This window comes from Euwallacea similis, chromosome 16 (assembly GCF_039881205.1).
Source record: "Euwallacea similis isolate ESF13 chromosome 16, ESF131.1, whole genome shotgun sequence".
Lineage (NCBI taxonomy): Eukaryota > Metazoa > Arthropoda > Insecta > Coleoptera > Curculionidae > Euwallacea > Euwallacea similis.
In genome coordinates, this window is record NC_089624.1 from 2,110,135 (window position 1) to 2,127,432 (window position 17,298).

At 33.2% G+C, this 17,298-nt stretch overlaps 5 protein-coding genes across 6 annotated transcripts in view; 2 read left to right on the forward strand and 3 right to left on the reverse strand.

Moving 5' to 3' along the window:
* LOC136414106 (reactive oxygen species modulator 1) overlaps positions 1-13,912 on the forward strand; it is a 62,633-nt gene extending 48,721 nt beyond the window's left edge. The window contains exons 2-4 of one of the 2 annotated variants that reach the window (XM_066397927.1): positions 12,669-12,762; positions 13,311-13,444; positions 13,731-13,912. In XM_066397927.1, the coding sequence (XP_066254024.1) occupies positions 13,311-13,444; positions 13,731-13,839 (243 nt within the window). In that variant the 5' untranslated portion in view covers positions 12,669-12,762 and the 3' untranslated portion in view covers positions 13,840-13,912. Of the gene's footprint in view, positions 1-12,614; positions 12,763-13,310; positions 13,445-13,730 lie in introns of those variants that run through there. The other variant, XM_066397926.1, reaches the window with a different exon arrangement.
* On the reverse strand, positions 1,468-3,353 carry LOC136414102 (sperm-associated antigen 7). The gene is made up of 5 exons (XM_066397921.1): positions 3,118-3,353; positions 2,480-2,636; positions 2,221-2,392; positions 1,946-2,102; positions 1,468-1,741 (listed from the first exon to the last, which is right to left on the reverse strand). Exons 1-5 carry the CDS (start codon positions 3,194-3,196, stop codon positions 1,626-1,628), a joined length of 681 nt encoding a protein of 226 aa, XP_066254018.1. The 5' UTR covers positions 3,197-3,353; the 3' UTR covers positions 1,468-1,625.
* LOC136414004 (BRCA2-interacting transcriptional repressor EMSY) lies at positions 3,645-7,821 on the forward strand. Its single transcript, XM_066397787.1, has 5 exons — positions 3,645-3,884; positions 5,157-5,331; positions 5,768-6,133; positions 6,449-7,431; positions 7,680-7,821. Exons 1-5 carry the CDS (start codon positions 3,824-3,826, stop codon positions 7,784-7,786), a joined length of 1,692 nt encoding a protein of 563 aa, XP_066253884.1. The 5' UTR covers positions 3,645-3,823; the 3' UTR covers positions 7,787-7,821.
* Positions 9,136-12,129, reverse strand: Cdc37 (cell division cycle protein 37). Its single transcript, XM_066397829.1, has 6 exons — positions 11,983-12,129; positions 10,980-11,267; positions 10,641-10,919; positions 10,339-10,563; positions 9,394-9,583; positions 9,136-9,311 (listed from the first exon to the last, which is right to left on the reverse strand). The coding sequence occupies exons 1-6, from the start codon at positions 12,013-12,015 to the stop codon at positions 9,226-9,228; spliced, it is 1,101 nt and encodes a 366-aa protein (XP_066253926.1). The 5' UTR covers positions 12,016-12,129; the 3' UTR covers positions 9,136-9,225.
* Positions 13,913-14,316: 404 nt separating the features above from the next.
* Positions 14,317-17,112, reverse strand: Wdfy2 (WD repeat and FYVE domain containing 2). Its single transcript, XM_066397800.1, has 6 exons — positions 16,856-17,112; positions 16,360-16,707; positions 16,035-16,281; positions 15,818-15,981; positions 15,081-15,248; positions 14,317-15,014 (listed from the first exon to the last, which is right to left on the reverse strand). The coding sequence occupies exons 1-6, from the start codon at positions 17,011-17,013 to the stop codon at positions 14,879-14,881; spliced, it is 1,221 nt and encodes a 406-aa protein (XP_066253897.1). The 5' UTR covers positions 17,014-17,112; the 3' UTR covers positions 14,317-14,878.
* Positions 17,113-17,298: the final 186 nt, after the last annotated feature.

Genomic DNA, 17,298 nt, shown 5'->3' on the forward strand with positions numbered 1-17,298 from the left:
CCTGATTTGAATGAAATATTTTGACTTTATTTAAAGGTACTGGATAAAGGAAAACACAATTCTTACAAATCCCCAAATCAGCATACCTACCTGCAATTCTTGCCATTAAGAGGACATAACTGAAACTGCCTAAAATACTTAAAATATGACGCTTAAGTTCTATTTTTTTATCTTTCGGTGCCACTTTAATGAACGTCATGTCTGCACTTCGACGTATTTGTACGCAGTAAGTCTGTGCATCAGTATTAAGACACTAAAAGCGAGTACTTTTCATGACAATGCTAGTTAGAAATTGATAGGATAAAATCAAACAAAATAGAATTGAAATAAAAAACTTTAATAATAATAATAATAATACAACTCATGATTAGGTATATTAGTGATTAGTAATCAGCCATAATAAAGGTCATATAAAAGCAATATTAATAAAATGCTCTATACCTCCAATAATAAGTTCATTTTTCCTCAAACTTTCCCCTTCTGGAGAACCCCGTTCATTACTCTCCTCACAGTGTCTTCCCTTAATACTAAATCGTTCCAAATATTTCCTTAAGGTAATAATTCGATTAAGAGTTATCACTCGCAAATTTTTAGCTTCTGCAGTGGGTTGACGAAGGGATCGTGCAATTCCGTAATTTAAATTTGCAATGCAGTTTTGTAACTTGAAGAAGCTGCTACTGAATCTCCAAGACCACACAAGTTTCCCATCCAAAATTCGTTGCCTGATAAAACGTTGTCGTGCCAAGCATAAGAAACGACAGGAAAATTACTTACAGAAAACACTGAAGGATAATATATAATTTTTTACATTAATGCTGAAACTTGCTGGAAAATTAAATGAAACTGTACAGGAGCACTTAGTGCGGATAAAAAAATGCCAGTAGACACTAGCAGCAAGCACGTATTACTTAAAAAAATATTCGGGTGGTTGGTAACTTCATCTTCCCGGTGTAGAATGTATTACAGGCATCAATTGTCTGTAATTTTACAATTTTAAAAAGAAAAGGATGTTAACGTATTGACAACATCGAATTCTGAAACTGACATATCTAAAATAAATTTAAAAATTTTAATTAAATCGGCCCAAGTATTTTTTTAATAGCAAAAACGAAATATCTACTTACCTCATTAAAAAGTAGGTATAGAATATTACAGATAAAGTAATCGTATTAACAGTTCTGACAAGAACGGTTCAAAATTAATGGGGTGTTCCCAGTTCCCATACCGTCAAATGTACATAGATTCTTAGGATGTTCTCAATACATAGAAACAACAAACCGATTTCAATTTTGCGAAAACGAATAGGATCAGAAAAGCACCTGGGCTAAGTTCCCTAATCTGAGAGGTAGAAATACCTTTCACCGAAATACCGCCAAATTGCGCTACATTTCTTAATATATAAAATAATAATACTGACATCATTCCCGAGGAATGTTCTACTCCACAGATTCAAGAATTTGAACCCTGTTAGTACCTTACTTTTTTAATTCATAAATATAATACAATACCAGCACAGCGTTGAAGTATTTAGTTAAATGAAGTAAAACTAATTACGCATGCATCAGATATCTACAACCTACTACTAAAAAACTATAGAGATCTAAGTAATTGATTTTCATGTAATACTAAGATGTATCGTCGGGTTCCCCCTGATTTTCGCTATTCAGTTTTTGTCGTTTTGCCTTAATATCGGCCAAAGTCTGTTCGATTGAACGATGGTCTCTTTTGTTTTCACTCGGCACTGCAAAAAACCATGATCAGACCTAGCATTATAAGCATGGTTTAAGCTTGGCTTAGTATATTGGTAAAATATAACCAATTTTGTAGTATTTGCAAAACGGAAAAGCAAACCAATATAAGGTGCTCTCCATATGTACTCAGCCGCAATGTATAATTTCAGAAATACTAATGACTTAATAAAAATGATCTTATAGTAAATGCTTACCAAATCCATAGGCTTTATTGCTTTCCGTTTTCCTGGCAGCATCTAAGGCAGCATCTTGACCTATTAAATGAGCATACTTATCTTTATAATTACTGTTGGGTATTATTTTCTTTGGTTTCTTGGCAGACTCTATAGCTTCCTGTCTTTCACGCTCCCTCTAAAAAAAGGAAAAAAATCGGTACTTTTAATGATACTTTAAAGACGCAAAGACGTACTTTATTCATAACTTGTAGAATTTACCCAGGAAAACCACTTTACCCCTTTCAAGAACTTACGTTTTTTATTAATTGTTGTTTGATTTGCTCATTCCATGGTTCCCCTCTACGTCTTGTGGCCAGCTCATCCTCACAAGGCGGGTGCAACCTATTGTACACTCTAACATATCTATCGACACCTTCAATGCCAAAACCATAGGATAACAAATTTTGTGACTCTGCTGCTTCATGGCTAAAATACCAAATTTAATATTAATATCTCATTTGTTTGGTTCAAAATTTGACACAAATTAACATTTATTATTTGTGCTACTCTCACACTATGCTACGGTGAATTTGATCCATAGGTTCAAACTTTAACATTAAGTTATTTGGATCTTTGAAGTAGGTATTCAATTTTGTTTCAACCCTTTCCTTGAACCTGTTTAGTCGCTCCTTTTCTTCATTTTGAATTTTAACAAGTTCTTCTTTTTTCTCTAAAATAAACATATTTAATTACAAATTAAAATCATGCTGGATTATAGCTGGCTGTATAGCATATTCATAACTAATTAGACAACAGAAATCTAGCAGGATTATTCTTTAATTTGTAATGTAAGAAGCTGCCTGCTATCAACTTTCACTGCTCATCCTCTTCAGATAAAAGCTTAAACTCACCTGTATATTCAATCTTATTTAACTTTTTTACAATAGGTAAATCTACCATTAGGTGAATCTATAAACATGTCTTTAGGCAGATCAAATTGATCACAAGTAAATTCTAGGGAATTTGTTTAGTACAATTTTAAAATGTATAGAGATGAGAGACATGTGGTCATTACCCAAGTACTTAAGCGACCTAAATAATAATTCAAAAAAGTTTACGCAATAATAAGCTATTTTTCAGATATGTGATTGATATTTGAAATCATTTGAATAAAGATTTAATAAAACTCGGTAACAAGACTGCCTACTTACTTTTAAGAAGCACTCGTTCCTGCTCACTGAGTGAAGGAGGTTTATCCATTGAATTCATTATAGAATCCAATAGATCCATTTTTCTGCGTGATTTATAATTGCAATTCAGGGACACAAAATAGGAACCAAAAGGCAAAAAACAAAAATATTCGAAACGAATTATCCAAGGAAAGCAATATTTATATTATTAGAGTAAATATAAATAAATATTCTTTTGTTTGATAGAAGATAAAATTGAAGTAAAACTCGCATTCAAAAAATCGTATACAAAACTCGTTAAAACAAAGAAAAAAATTGATAAAGAAAATTAAGAAAATAAAAAAGGATGAAATTGAAGTAGAAGATCCTACCAATACACATGAAATTCGCCACAGAAGATCCTCTTTAGAACAAAAGTTACTCTTTTCGTTCTAGGATTTGGTTCTGGTGCAAGGATAACTACCCTATCCGGGAGTTTCAGCAAAAATTTATAACCCCGGAACAATGAACACAATAATTTTTAAGATAATATTATTGTCACGACCCTAACGACGCTTAATCACTCCCAGAATGTAAATAAAAGTTGGAAGGGTCTTTTAATTAATTCCTAAATTTAAAAAGTAATAAAATATGTATTTAGAGACAAATAAATTGTGTTAAATACAACATTTTAACGGGAATGGCATGTTAATTACTGGTAAATTATACACATAAAATACAACTCAAAATGTGGCCAATTCTACTTGATTTGACTGAAGAGGAGTCTCTACAAAGCTTAAGGCATTTAGGTAACACACACGAAAAGCTTTTTTTCATTTTTTTAGATTATATGAAGATATTCTTCAAATAGATGATTTCCAGTTGGACACCACTGCATTGAGATGTCTAAAGAAGTCGTTAAACCTCTATACTTTGATTCTCTAGTCATTGTTGTTCTGATCCCCTTTAGGTCAAATACTGTATATTATGAGCAGATTTTTAAGGTTTGCTACTATTTAGTTGGCCAATTCTGTATTTTGTGATGTTGAAACGTCATAAAGATTATTTTGGCCCTTAATTTGAACCAAAAAAATTTATGTAATTTTCATGAAAAGTGAAATACTTTCACCACTGAAGTATAGTATATTGAATGTGTGAACTTTGATTTAGCTCGATTGGAAGAGGTTATACATTGCTACTGCAGAGGCAAATAATTGTCTGCTTTTGCCTAAAATGATGTTCATACAGTTTCCCTCATTAAAGCATCAAATATTTCACTGTTACTACCATATGACTATTCAGCCAAAAAGTGAAATTGTAATTACTTAATTACTTCTGTGGTGCTGAAATGCAATTATTGTTTGCTTGATATGCAAGGTGTTAAAAAAACATTCAAGGGTGCTTCAGGGTAAGTAAAATAATCTTGGAAATCGTAAAAGATACAGGAAAGGTTAATTTATGTTTAGGGTTAAATTTAATTTAAAATTAAAAATTTATGTTAGGTTAAATTTGAGGCAAATGTGCACTTTTACCTTATAGCATCTAATGCCATAAGGTAAAAGAACCTATTGTTTATGTATTTCACTTTGAAATTTTAATCATGGGTCATTTTGTATAGGTTTCATCAGGGGTTTTATGGAAATGCAAAATTGATGTTGCTGGGATACAATCTCTTGTATCTTTTAAATTGATATTAATAACTGAGATATCTCAGACAAAATTTGTAATGATCCGGTCTGGATCTTGTAGAAACTTCTATGAAAAGCATTGTGTTTAACTAAATACCTATGTATACAGACAAAATCCATTTATAACTTGAAATACCATAAACTTCAAAAGTGGTTACAAATAAAAACACATTTTTGAAATCAACCTGATTCTCCACTAGGAGCCATCATTCTTAAGTTCTGTTTTCATCAGATATTTCATGTAAAAATAGCCTTTTTTAGGGACCCACATTCATTCTTGACTAACTATTACAGTTATCTAGATTTCTATTAAAAGTATTGTATTTGACCCACTTTGTACATCTAATTTGCTCATAATCATTATTTAAAATGCAAACATTTTTACTTTTACAGAATTAGAAGCCTACTCCTCATTAGTATCAGCGCTTAGAGCTCAAGGATCTCTCAATCCCGATAAGCGAAGGATTTTAAAAGAATCAAGTGTTTTATTGAATATTTCCACTGAAAGGCATAAAGCGGAAATCCGTAGGGCCATCAGTGATGAGAGATTAAATACTATAGCATATCAGTAAGCACTTAAAAATCTCATTTTTGTAGAGGTAAATGAATGGAGCATGTGCTTATGTAGGTTATAGAATAGGTTTGGGCCTTATTACCTTAATGATTCATGTAAAATGGGATATTTAACATGTTGAGGGAATCATTTTGTGGCAGAAACAGTGGGAAGAAATGTATCATTTAGTTGTACTGCTAATACATATTTTGGATATTGAATTTCTGAATTGAACTTTAGTCTTGAAGTCGCTTTAATGGTGGTCAGCCAGGGAATTTCTATAGCTCTACTTGTAATCTCTTAACTGAATTTTAAAAAGCTAGAACCAACAAATTTATTATAATTATTAGAGATAGAGCAATGGATTATACCCTTCTCACCCAATAACTAGAATAATCATAAGGATTTCATTCCTAACTATAAATTTTACAACAAGACTAAATAATTTTAGCATTTCTGGTCAGTTAAATTCGCTTGAAGACTGGGCACAAGAAGGTCGTAGATTAGTCCCTCTGTTGCCTAGAGCACTTCCTCAAACTTCATATTCAGAAGTAGCGGACGAGGCGTCTGAGGCAGCCTTTCAATATAATAAACAGCTGCCGTTGCCTGCACATACTGAAAGAAAACGGCCGCAGCCACAGTCGACGTCTCCCGCTCCTGTTTTAAATGACACAAATGGCAAGGCGTCTTCATTTCGTATGCCAGAACTTCCCAGAGATGAACCCAAGAGGCGCAAATGTAGTAATGTAGGGGAGAGTAGCAGTTTAGCTCAACATTTATTAGGACCTAAATTGACGAAAATTCAACAGATATATCGGTAAGTTTTTCAATAATAAACTTAATTCTGTTATACTATTAAACGTTGGAGTGCTATTTGTTTTTGTTGAAATCAAATTAATTTATGCCTTGTTGGGGTTAAAGAGAACCCCAAGTGTAAACAAAAAATTGTTGCTGAAATTCAAAGAGGTTTATATTATAAGAAAGGCATTGCTTAATAATCGATATTTACTGAATGATGTAGAGGGGTACCAAATCACCAACCGACCTTTTAAAGGAGTCAAGTCATTGAGGCCTTACAGTTGTTAAGTTGGTATCTTCCAATCAATTTCAATTCGTTTTTTCCTTGTTTTAGGCAAGTATCGAAAGTTCCGAAAGTGAAAGCTAGAGAATTTTCGCCTGAAATTGAAAACAAAGATCTAATTAAAAATAGGCCAAATGGAATTCCGGTCCAACCTATGACTCCACCTGCCTTTCCTCCGTCGAAAGTCAACATTATTCAGAATATTGCGATACCGTCAGCAAAAACAGATTTTGTGTCCGTCAGAGATGCACCGAAAGAGACCGCAATTAGTCCATTGCCACATAACGATATTCCTACCAAGAACTTACCACTAAATCCTGTGGTATTACTTAACATACAGCAATCGATGAACACTGTCTGTAACAATACTAATGAAGAACTTGTTAGTGAGACAAACAAAAAGAACGCACCCAAAAAAACCATAAGCATCGGTCAAAAAGTGATAGTGGTTTCTAATTCTCAAACTTTACCAACTAACAGTATACTGCAAAAAACATTATCAGTTCCTATGAATAAGTTGCAAAAACTAAATTTAGACAAATTTAAAATTGTTCCTAACCCTCACACGCAGATATCCACAGCAGCCCCACTGCAGCTTTCCAGTCCAAATCTTATAGCTTCAAAACCGAAATTGGTCACAATTAAAGGGGCATCGAACAAGAAAGTAATACCATTATCTAAATTGCAAATGTTTAATCCCAAGGCTAACTTAAAGGTCATACCTTACGATGGGACATTGAACAATATAAGCAGTATACCGCCAGAGAATGGCGTGGATAGCCCAAAGGATGGTGCGTTAAATGTGGCCAATGAGCCTAAGTGTAAAGTGGAGGTTGTTAAAATAGAGCCCTTGAATATTGGATTGAATGGTTATGCGGAGAACGGAACAGAGAAAGCAAACGATGAATTCGACTCGAATGTCGACGATTTTCGGATAGCACAGGATTATTGTGAAGAACTAGATTTAGGGAGCAGTGAAACGCTCAGCTCTGAAAACAGCGAGACTGATGAGAGGAATAGCAATGGAGGTTCAAGTAAGTAAATTAGTTTATAATTATCAAAAACATAGTATGCTGCCGTGGAAATTAATTTTCTCGCCCCTGTATAAATTATAGATAAAATTTTTAGTATAGTTTTTCAATGAAAATTTTTTTTTACGGTGGGTTTATGTTCATTTCTAAATTATAACATAACATCTATCATCAATGACGTGTCTTTGTTCTAAAAAACTATTAAAACTACTCAATATAGAACCCGTTTATGTATGTCCTACCTATTTCAGGTACAGAATCCATCGATTTAGAAAACTCTGATTTCATGGAACCTCACCACGACGGGGAAGTTTTGCAAGAATTCGAAGTTATTCACACAGACGAATTCTCGCAATGAGTGGTAGATAAGCAATAAAAGAAACTTTGCCAACATTACTGATTATTTTTTTATAAATTTGTAAAGTCATTTTCATCTACATCTACGTGTACATATATTATGTTATAATTTATTTGTACATAAAAATGTTTGTATGAATTCCGCGGCAGTTAGTAATTATTGTAATCAACTTGCTTATGTAACAAAAATGAGTCGAGTAATGAGAGTTGTAAATAGATATGTTTATCAAAAACTATGTTTGGAACTTCAGTAGGAAAATGGAATCTTGTGTAGATATAATATGTTCCAAAAGTATAGAATAGGCCGATTATCTCATTAACGATTAGGAATTTCGATTAAAGGTAAACATCAGGACTGTCTGTGGGAGATAAAATCTAAATCTTCGAAGAATAAGGCTTTAAATGATATATTATAAAACTGCTGAAGATAACATTACAAAAATAAGTGATTTAAAGTAACAATAACGGGATATGCAAACAGGTAAAGTATATCATAACTCTACTGTTTGGAAAAATCAATCAACTTTTTCTTTTTAAATCTTATACTGAACTTTTTAATTTTATTTTTGAATCCCTTATACTTATTTTGGAAATATTTAAATATTCGCAATGTCTTTCTTGTAACTTTTGAAAATCCACAAAAAAGTATTTTAGTACATCTCTTTAATCACGCTTATAAAATTCGGCCTTCATTACATCTCCGCTGCTGCTTATCGATTGACGTTTGCTTATTGAAACGATGGTTCTTTAGAATCTAATATTTTTCAATTATGATGCTATGGTGGTAGTTCCTTCACTAAAGAGGAAGAAAGGATACATAGACTCGAGTAAGTGGCAACAAAAGACAGTCATTCAGTATCGAGACCGACCTTTTGGACCAATCATGACTAATACAAGCAAATAGACTACTCACCTTGTATGCGGATTGCTCAAAAATAATTAAAGGCACAAGAGCGGAAGTGTACGGAGAATCAGATGGGGTCCATTTTAAGAAACCCTAGTCCAATTTATTAAAATATTCGTAATAAAAATATGCGTAAAAACAGTCTAGAACTGTCGCATAGCTTAAAATGCTATCTACATTTGATTGAGGAAGAGGCCGTGAAGCACATGCTTTGCAGATTTTCAGGGGTTTTATTATCGAAACAACAAATGTAACCATTTATAAAATGTTGTCGGCGTTCAAGATCAACCATCATTTTAAACTTTTTAACTTCTCTAATATTGAGTTTTTTAGACTTACAACGCCCTTTTGCAGACGCACTTCGAGTTTAAGTTCATTGCACACATGCCGGCATAACTTTTTAAAAGAGATGGGGTTGAATGGAATAATCAGAATAAAACACAGTATGACAGAATTTGTTATTTAATATAATTACCGAGATAATTATAATAAAAACTAAATCAATAATAATAGGAAAAATAAACAAATTAATAGATTCACTCGCTCGCCTTTTCTTCTCCAGATATCTCAGGATCGTCTCCATCGCCTGCTTGTTGTTTGCTAGCATCAGGAACCCACAAACCTAGAAAAAGATATAAATACATACTCAAAATAACCAAAGTTTTAATAAATCAAACGATATTCAAGCGCACATTATCACAGACCTGAATCGACACATCGTTTTATGTGATATTTGGCTTGTTCCTCATCCATTTTACTTATTGTTTCTTGAAGCAATTCAATATTCCGCGTATCGAAACATTTTTGCAGTTCTTCAGGTAGTGAATTGTATACTTCTTCAGGGTCTAAACCACCTGGGCCCAGTCTCTTTTGCTTTTCTTCTTGTTCATATTCCTATTGAAGGAATTGTTTGTCATGTAGGAAAAAGGTATTATGTAATTTCTTTACTTCTAAGCAAATGTTACACGAAATGCGGCATTATAAACACCGCGGCTGTAGCGCATAGAGAGACACCCAAATATCGATTTTCAGAATGTGATAGAAAATACGGAGAAGAGAACCGGTGAGGGAACTGGTATGTTTGCAGCTATAATAACGACAACGTGTAGCGCAATGCTTTTTGTTATTTCATAAAAACATTGTAAGGTTTCAATCATATAGTTTAGTAGCATTCGCACGATAAACAAATAGATTTTATTGAATTTGAAGCAACATAGTCTCCGAATATAATCTTTCAAAAGGTCAATGACCAGGGCTCAAAAACCTGAGCCCTTCAAAGTCTTGTTTTCAAAGGAAATCCCTGTAAATGATTGTCTAAAACTTTGTCTCAGAAACTTGCAGGAGAACAAGTAATCTAAAGAGAACAAAAAGAACGGAAGAAGCTTTGGATACCATAGGAAAGAACACGCAAAATAAATATTTTAGTGTGAGCAAATTACTGAGCATTTCGCAAGATATAAGTCAATATAGACGTACTAAAAATTGGATTGCCGTTAGTTTCAAAACAGGTCTCCATCATATTTATCACGTATATATTAATAAAACATACAAACTATGTCTGCCAATGAACAGCATATTAGCTAAAATTTTACACATTTTCCATGCTTAAAGTCCCTTCCAGCATATAAAAATTAACTTGAAACCCTCACCTTAAGTGCCTCTTCCAATTTCTCAGCTGTCCGTTTACGAATCCTCTCTTTGAACTGAGTTAATTCATCCTCAAATGATTGACGATACTCAACTTCAGCAACTTGAATTTTAGAGAAAAATGCATCGACGCATGCGCGAGGATCATAGTCTAATTGCTTCGCCAATTCCAAAATATATTGCATACAGATGGTTTGGTGAGCCACATGTCCCATAAGCTCATGTTTCTAAGCAAGATCAAGAAGGATTTATCTTACAATACTTAACAAGTGATTGGAAAAGTGGCCCTGAAACAAGTACTCACCTCCTCCATTTCTAAATTGATACACCAAATAACAAGATAATTTGCAGTATTTTCACACACCAGATGAGAATGTGTTTTCAGATATTGCCTTGAATCGTCATACTTTCTCAGCATGCCAAAATGCTTTAAGTCCTTTTCATTCTCTTTGATGAATTGTTTCATTCTTTTCTCCTTCTCTTCTTCTGTTAGGTTTTCCTTGACTGAATGCTGAGGTTCCTTATTAATGACAGTTTTAGCAAATCCTGGTTTGCTGATTGTATCTATGTTCCATGGAGCCATCTAAAAACACACATTTTTATGTTTTTTTTCCTAAATTGTGTAAAATGATTTTCTAAGTACTTTCTCCTTCTTTTCAAGATCCTCAAATTCTTTAGATATTTTTTCTGCTTGCAACTGTAATGTATTTAGCTCCTTTTCTAAATCTCCAACATCTTGTTTGCTCTCTTGATTGGCTTTTATTTTCTCTCTCAGGTCATTTATTTTCTTGTTGGTTTCTGACTTCTTTTTCTCAATAACCTCCCTCTCTTTCTTTTGTTCTTCCATTCTCTCAATCCTTGCCTGATGTCGCCATCGGAACAAGGATGGAGTATCAATGTTGGGATGTGTTTCATCTTCATCATCGGACACCTACAATTGCCGTATAAGTATGTGGTAATCCTACATCTGTTTGTAAACATATGATAAGGCCTATTAACCCCTACAGTACAACAAATGCTGTTAATCGTGAATAATGAGTTTATTTTTCACAGATAAATTTTTCAAATAATATATGTTTACAAAATCACCTACTGAAAAAACATCAGGTTAAACAGAAACACCTTGCAAAATATATGATTAAAGTTTATTATCACAGTTTGAAACACCTTGAATTTTGAAAGCTGTTTGACATAACATGCTAAGGATTAGTACACTAGTATAATTGAATATGCTGAGGCCATATAGCACCAATAAACTTACTTCCAAAATCAGTTTTGATCAATAAACTGAGTTTGAAGGTAAACAAGTGCAAGAACCTATGAATAATAAAAAGATATTGTTCCCTCCTTAAGAGTCATCCAAGCCATTAGCTTAGTATCCTGCTTAATTCGCATAAAGACATATGTGTGGGGCACATTCAGGAATTCTAAATCAGATAACTGATGTGTGGGCATAATGATGCAGCCAAACCTAACTAAACTGTCGGTGGACTGTTTAGTCTATAGTCTGCGGGGACTTAAGACAACAAGAACATTTTAAACTTTAAACAACAAAACTGTCTAGAGAGACTTCAAATTGCAAGATCTCTGGGACATAAAAATTTTTTTTTTCCTATTTTGACATATCTCCTGATGTTGATACTTACTTCAATACTTTTCCATTTACTATAATCTACCATTTTTAATAATTTACAACTTTATGCTTCAAAAACTGGAAATTCCAAGAAACTATTTACTTGATTTGCCTTTTCTTCATAAATCAAAGGAAGTCTCAAAATTTCTTCTTCTACTTCTTCTTCGCTTGTACATGGCTTTAGCTCCCAAAGAGGGCAATGTGCCACCGCATTAACGTATGCCAAGGGTCATGTGACTCAAATGAACTCCCGGGTAACAGAACTTATACTTTCCTTGTTTTTCCTTGAGTTTCTATGCTTTGTGCTCTTTTTGTTTCTCTCTGATTACTTTCGCATCAACATCCTTAGCTGAATTTGAAGGCAGTTGCCTGGGTCTTTCACGCTTTGATACCAATCTTCCATTTGGAAAATCATTTTTCCAGCGCTATAATTTCCTTCTGGAGGTACTTTACTAACACTTTCCAATTGCGGAATTTTGCTAATATCGCTGTGTTATTTGCATAAAGTGCCTATTGCGTTTATTCCGTCCTAGATCGATTTAACATATAAATATACAAGAACGATCATACTACTCTAATAATCTGAATTACTCCATTATATCGATATATTTCATAAAGTATATTGTCATTTTTCGATATCGTTACCATCCCCAGTTTCCAGTCTAAAAGCTCACCATTATCGGTGTTTATAGTTTTCGATTTTTTTGAGAAATATTTCAAGTTTGAGAGTTTTGATCCTAATTATTTATGAATAACTAAAATTACATCAAATTTCACAACATACTTTAAAAAGGTAAGTAAAAATGATTATTTTTGCAGCTTCTGCCCCACGATCCTTAGCCCTACAGCCCTATTATGTTCACTGTCTCAAAAAACATTGTCTTTCACATTTGTGTTAAAAATTCCATTTATAATGGCAAAAATGTTGCTTCAAAGTAAACATAATTGAAGTCTAGAGTGCATTGTAATTCTGGAGCTCCAAAATTTTTTCTATTTTAATCACATCACCCTTAAAAAAGCTGAAGCCTTTTACAACTTCTACATTTTCTTTCATTCTTACTAAAAGTTGAGTTTTGAACTTTTGGTGCACATTCCCTCAGCTTACCATGTAAATACAGTTCTGAGGAACTTTATTGCAATTTCTTGTTAAATTATTAAAATTTAATTAAGAAGGTGGGCAAATATTCACTAAATTTATTAAGTAGATATCTTAAGAAAATATCAAAAGTCAATATTTTTCAAAATAATATTATTTCTGTAGACCCAGATATGATATTAAAAATCAGCCAAACATGTGCCAAGCTGAGAAATCTCTTCTAATTGTTGGGATTAAAATTTCAGATGCCAGCAGTTCCAGGAGGTGTATATTCTCAACAAGGACCATCCTGCTTAGACAAAATGAAAACGGGATTTCTATTAGGATTCTGTGTTGGGATGGCAAGTGGAGGAATATTCGGGGGATTCTCAGCTTTGAGGTGAGAATTTTTGTTTCAATGAATAAGCAACAAATCTGAGTTTCATGAAAATACCCTGTGAATAAATTTAGTTTGATTTACATCAAATCAATCTGAGATTGTTCAGATCTAAGTTGATATCTATTGAAATAAAATATTTCCATTCATACCTTTCATTTTTAACCATAAAATGTACAATAATGTTATTCAATCATTTTCATGGAAATTGGCTTATCCATGAAAGAATTTATTATTCACAAGCAATGACATTTGCCTCTAGCCCTTAACTTTTAAAATTTTATTTCAGGAGTGGGTTAAGGGGCAGAGAATTAATAAATACTGTAGGCAAGGTAATGCTGCAAGGAGGTGGGTCTTTCGGTACTTTCCTAGCAATAGGATCTGGTTTAAGATGTTAGTACTTACAACAATATGTTGATGTAGATATTTTTATTATTGTTATTATTTAATAAATTGTCTGTTTCAAATCAAGAGACGCTTTTTTAACCCAATTAATTGATTTATTCAGTAGTTTATTAAATTTTGCTAATACAACATAAAAAGTTAAGGCCACAAAAAATTTTAAAGGTATGTTATGGAAATGAATGCCTGAACTTCAAAATATGTATATGCATTACTACGCTGTCTCTTTAGTCTTTTCAAAAAAGTCCCAATTACCACCTCATGATCTAAGATCTTCATACTTTACTAAGTAGAGAACCTGGGTAATGCATTAGTAAGATCACGAGATTCTTTTTGTTGATCCCACAAATATAACAAATATACACCTCTTATATTCAGGTTAAATGATTTTGCTTTAAACTTAAGATCACATCTAAAGTCATATAATTAATTTATATATAAAGACGAAGAACTTCAAAAGGAAACCTTCAATGTTTAGAAACAATCTTTGAAGACTTTATTAATAATAATTAGTTTCTATAAGAGAACAAATAAATTTTTCCTACAAGAAAAGATTTTACCAGACGCATTTGCGAGCTAAAAGTAACACGTGCCAATATTAAAATTTGCGAGGGCATTTGACATTTACTTGCGTATGGTAAAACTGGTCACTGCACATATGCATGTAAAGATTTCACGGCACGTTAATGCTCGATTAAACTTACTTAAGACAATAAAGTTGACACATTCGCTCGTAGGAAAAATATTGAAACTAACACGTGCGAAAGTGTCTTCACTGCACTCGATTGCTGACCAGTTGCAATGGTGGCTCAATTGTTGACCAAACTACGTTTCGCGTTGTTCGGTCATCAATATCACTTTTGGCACTTGTTAGATAAATAACTATTAATTCAAAGATGATATAAACAACATTAAATGAAACATAACCTATACAATAAAAATATAACATCAAAGTAAAAAAAGAAAGTTATACCAACTTTAATCCTTTTGACAAGTAGTTTATACATCACATCCTATAAAGTAGATTTTAACTTTTTACAATAAAGCTGAAATGTCCCAAATTTTAATAACCCTATCTTGACCTACAGTAATGAGTTTCTTTGCAGTTTCATCCACGTCCATGGCCAGTACGCTGTGTTTTGCGTCGTGAAAGGTGGCCATTGATGGTCTCCTAAATTTAAAAAAATCTATATTTCTTTCAATCAATCATGGGATTGTTATTACAAATTACACTTACTCTTTATCTTTGAGTATGTTATGGCAGGGTTCACAGACCCTAACTGCAAATTCAAAGCCCATTGAGGGAATTGTCACTCTTCCCTGAGAACATTTCTCGCATATCGCCTTTCCACAATGACGACAATGATGTTGTCTCAGCCCCAATTGACGTTGATCTACCATTGCTCTGTAAATTTAATCAATTTAAACATAAGTTTTTTTGGAATCCTGGCAAAACAAGATGAAATACATAGATGTTATAATACATTCATTCAAGTGTAAGCATGTCTCAGTGTACTTCAATATAAAGCCAGACAAAGTCAGTATTTTCTGCTCTGAGATTGCACTCAAGATTATGATGGTTTGATTAATGGAGCCGGTCTGCTGACCTGCTGGCTGTGCAGCTCTCAAAAGATGCAATAATCAATTGATTATATTAATGCATCTTTTGAGTGTTGTTTTCCCTAACTTACTCAAGAAGATATTATTATTCTCCTTCACAGGGGTCATGGATAGGTCCAGTAAAAAATTAGAAAAAGCTATTCTGAATGATAGTAGTGAACTTATTTAAAAAAGATTCCCTGTACCTATATTTAATTTGCTTCCAATACTGATACAACAGATCACAATACTAAAGTTATCCACTATAACTTATTGTTGACATGACTAATTTAGATAATTAATTAGCTATGTATACTATTAGAATCTTTGACCACAATCAAAAAACATCACATGACATATTATATTCAAGCTTACCGTATATTCCAAAAGAAAGGTTTATTACATAGTTGACAAAGATCTGTTTCAGCCCATTCTGGAGTCTCTTGCCTTGGCTGATTCATATCCCAAAACACTATAACACCATCTTCACCAGCACTAATAAGCTGCTTGGTTGAGTCTGAATAATGCAATGCTGAAACCTAAAACCACATTATTTTCTCAACTTCAAAGCAAATAAAAGTAGTACAAGTACCTTATTATGATGTCCTTGAAGTTCATATGCATTACCCTGCTGACCTCCAATATCCCATACTATAATACTGTGATCAAATGATCCACTAAACAGCATCTGCCTAGAGACATCCCAAGTCAAAGACCTAATAGATCCAGTATGACCCTTTAAAGTGGTTATTATAGTAGGACCATTATTATCTAATTTTAACATTGTTATTTGGCCTGAATAGTCACCAATAAATGCATGTTTTGACTGTGAATCAAATCTAGTTGTAATTAAGTTAAGAGATATATTGTTAAAGGGAAAAACCCTAATCTAAAGAGAAAAATTAAAGAAAGGATACTGCAAAGATGTACACCAAGCTTCAGAACTGAAAGTGCCAATATTTCTGCCTGTCTGAGTACAATTATAGGAAAACAACTTGTCCCTTCCAACACTCAAAATCCATTCACAAGTGATGGCAAATATTATATCTGTGACTCGAGCTTGATGTGCCAAATACTCCCGTACAGGCATCATCCTATTGAAGTCTGAGGCTAAAGAGAATTCTGAGACTGTTCCATTTTCTTGACCAATGAACAACTGCCGAGTTTCCACTGTGTAGTAGATGGAAGTGGTGCCGCTGGGCATGTATTGGCATATACTAGGCCAATACTGTCCTGAGTCTCTTTTCAAACTGACTCGTACCGTCCTATAGAAATTACGACATTGACGTAACTAAGCAAATATTTATGAACTCCACCCCTTTAGAAACAAATTCATATCATGACAATTGCATGTAAATAACTATCAAAATTCAATATCAAAAACAAAACGCACAAAAGTTTCCCTGAACTTACTTGTCATCTGAGACACTGATGACCCCATCTTCCCCAGGAATCAACACTGCGGCGTTAATTTCGTCACTGCATCCTTCTACTTTGGAAAGCAATATGGGTTTTTTCGTTGTGCAAAACCTTTCGTTGCTTTGCGTAGCCGGTTTAATTTCCGCAGCCATTTCTTACCCAATCGCAAATGGATGGGACCAATTTTTGTATAATTTGTTTTTAAGTTTTTTTGTACGTTTCTTTTGTCAATGTCAAAACAAACCACAATCCTTAGACAGATAAGAAATGTGACATTTAACAATGACGTAAGTTGTGTTCGATAATAATTTGTTAGTGTTCATAACTGTTCCAATTTCGAAAGGTCTTCAACCAGACTGGAATAGTATATTAACCAGGCGTCTTTAAAAATAGTGCCATAAATTAAACTAAACTTCTACACCTCAGAATACAAAAAA

Coding starts and splice junctions, on each gene's coding strand:
- Wdfy2 (XM_066397800.1), bottom strand. CDS start 17,013: ATGGCTGCGGAAATTAAACCGGCTACGCAAAGCAACGAAAGGTTTTGC. Junction 16,708..16,855: donor ATCAGTGTCTCAGATGACAA/GTAAGTTCAGGG, acceptor TAATTTCTATAG/GACGGTACGAGTCAGTTTGA. Junction 16,282..16,359: donor GCTTGGTGTACATCTTTGCA/GTATCCTTTCTT, acceptor AATTACAACTAG/ATTTGATTCACAGTCAAAAC.
- LOC136414102 (XM_066397921.1), bottom strand. CDS start 3,196: ATGGATCTATTGGATTCTATAATGAATTCAATGGATAAACCTCCTTCA. Junction 2,637..3,117: donor GGAACGAGTGCTTCTTAAAA/GTAAGTAGGCAG, acceptor TGTTTATTTTAG/AGAAAAAAGAAGAACTTGTT. Junction 1,742..1,945: donor CAATAAAGCCTATGGATTTG/GTAAGCATTTAC, acceptor GGTTTTTTGCAG/TGCCGAGTGAAAACAAAAGA.
- Cdc37 (XM_066397829.1), bottom strand. CDS start 12,015: ATGGTAGATTATAGTAAATGGAAAAGTATTGAA. Junction 11,268..11,982: donor GTAAATGGAAAAGTATTGAA/GTAAGTATCAAC, acceptor CGGCAATTGTAG/GTGTCCGATGATGAAGATGA. Junction 10,564..10,640: donor TCAATTTAGAAATGGAGGAG/GTGAGTACTTGT, acceptor GATCTTGCTTAG/AAACATGAGCTTATGGGACA.
- LOC136414004 (XM_066397787.1), top strand. CDS start 3,824: ATGTGGCCAATTCTACTTGATTTGACTGAAGAGGAGTCTCTACAAAGC. Junction 3,885..5,156: donor ACAAAGCTTAAGGCATTTAG/GTAACACACACG, acceptor TTACTTTTACAG/AATTAGAAGCCTACTCCTCA. Junction 5,332..5,767: donor TTAAATACTATAGCATATCA/GTAAGCACTTAA, acceptor AAATAATTTTAG/CATTTCTGGTCAGTTAAATT.